At 41.5% G+C, this 1,991-nt stretch overlaps 1 protein-coding gene across 5 annotated transcripts in view; it reads right to left on the reverse strand.

Moving 5' to 3' along the window:
• Positions 1-1,991, reverse strand: part of hm13 (histocompatibility (minor) 13) — a 20,473-nt gene that overhangs the window by 13,129 nt on the left and 5,353 nt on the right. For 3 of the 5 annotated variants that reach the window (XM_019887751.1, XM_019887750.1, XM_019887748.1), the window contains exon 2: positions 341-376. The exons of the other annotated variants lie outside the window; for them this stretch is intronic. In XM_019887751.1, coding sequence (XP_019743310.1) covers positions 341-376 — 36 coding nt within the window. The remainder of the gene's footprint in view (positions 1-340; positions 377-1,991) is intronic. 5 annotated transcript variants of the gene reach the window in all.

Here is a 1,991-nt window from a genome sequence, read left to right on the forward strand (position 1 = left end):
TGGGGGGGGGGGGGCGAGATTTAAAAAAAAAACTTTGTCCAACCTACCGACCCTATGCTGAAATTTCATGTTACCGGAAATCTTTTTTGTTTGGCCTGAAGACCAAAGAGGTGATCTGATTGGTTCATGTACCGGAGGTGGTAAAGTGTAAAACAATCTTCATTAGTTAATGATATGGGGGGTTGGGGGAGGAAGTGTGAAACAAGCTTTCATGCAGTCGATATGATTCAGGGTCATCATGGTGATATGATGGCGGACTAATTTGTTGCACACGTACAAGCACATATACGCACAAAGTATGTACGTTTTCATGCTTAGAAACAGCATCTTTCATACTCACTCGGATGCCTGACTCGTACGCTTTTTCTCCGAGTTCCTACAGACAAGACAAATGTAAACGGACAAGACAGGAAGAAAGAAGCAGGATCAGGACTGAATCCAATTAGTCATGCAGAGGGAAAAGCACAAAATTGAATGTTCATAAATGAGCAAAGGAGAAAGAATGATAGAGAAACAAAGCCACAGTAAATTTGATTCTTTTCCACTTTCTCACCTCAAGAAATGTGGCACAGACCATTTCCAGGGTTTACGTTTTCTCTCACTTACTCTTTGCCAGTGGAATAAAAGGTAAACTGACCATTGATGAAAGGAAGACATTTTCGATCAATATCAAAGCAAAGTCAGCGGTAAACATCAGTGTGGCAGTTTATTTAGTTTTTAACGTGAACATCTGATGTCAAAGTTACTTTATATTGCTTGTATACAAATAGATTTGGGTTTGAAGTTTTCTTCCTATTTCTGAAAATGTGTCCGTCTGCAATTTGTGAAGAGCAAATGTATGAGCTGAAGTAACATAATGAATGGTGAAAGAATGGATTGTGACATTCATGAAAGCTGATACTTGTAAGCAACGCATGAGGTCGGTTTGGAATGTAACCATAACGGCGATATCGCAATATTAACATTGTGACAAAATTGTCGTTATGTTACGATATCAAAAGCAGCATATTGAGTCTGAAAAAAAAAATAAAAATTACTCTTCGCCCGCTTCAGCCGAACACAGCATTGTGAGCTACACAGACCACGATGCTTTGCGCCGCTGATTGAATAGAAAGACAATGACATTAAAATAACTGGCCAAGCCTATTTGTCACTGCTGTTATGTGCAAACACATCATGTTTTTTTTTTTTTGTGCAATACCATGAGCTTTATTTTTTAACAGTATTTTGAGTTTTTAAACAGTACTGTGAGCTTTTTTATAACACCAACCTTGCCACTATATCGTGACAATTATCGGATCGTGAGGTTCATATTGTGATTCAGTAATCCCATATCGTGACGCTTGGATATCGTTGCATTCCGACTAACTAATAAGAGGAGTTCCTCATCATAAACTTACAGAAAATGCACAACAAAGGTGGCTAAAGACAGGTTGGCTGGATCCTGATTTTGAACCCTGTTAAGAGAGAATATTTTCCTCTTGACAAGGACACAGTGGTTCTTGATGTTGAGTCATCTCTGCACGCTGTCCCCTTCCAAGAACACAATCTGCATACCAGTGATGTGTTCCTCGAGCCGGTCCTTGGCCTCGAGGACCGGCTTGAGGACCGATGGTCGGTCCTTGGTCCTTGGCCTTGGCCTTGGGAGTCTTGGGTTGCCCGTCCTCGGACACAATGAGGGATTAGAGCCTCGAATCCCTTGTCCACAGGTATAAAGTGGGACCGAGGATGGCAAAAACCACGAAGGAATCAAATAAATTCCATCCAGTGAAACGCATATTGATGGATTAAGCTGGCGCTTTAAAAGGGGCGGGTCTGCCACTGACAGGCGACAGTTAGCGCAACGAATAAAGAGCGGCATCACAGTTAGTTTCAATCACGGTTTGTTCCGTTCGCGATCGGCAGTTTAAATAGCGTGTAAAGTCTTTCTGTAACAGTGGTGTCTTTTATGTAGTTATTTTTGCACAGTCGTCACGTTTCTGCGGTGGCAC

This window comes from Hippocampus comes, unplaced genomic scaffold, assembly GCF_001891065.2.
Source record: "Hippocampus comes isolate QL1 unplaced genomic scaffold, H_comes_QL1_v1.1 scaffold245, whole genome shotgun sequence".
NCBI classification, from domain to species: Eukaryota; Metazoa; Chordata; class Actinopteri; order Syngnathiformes; family Syngnathidae; genus Hippocampus; species Hippocampus comes.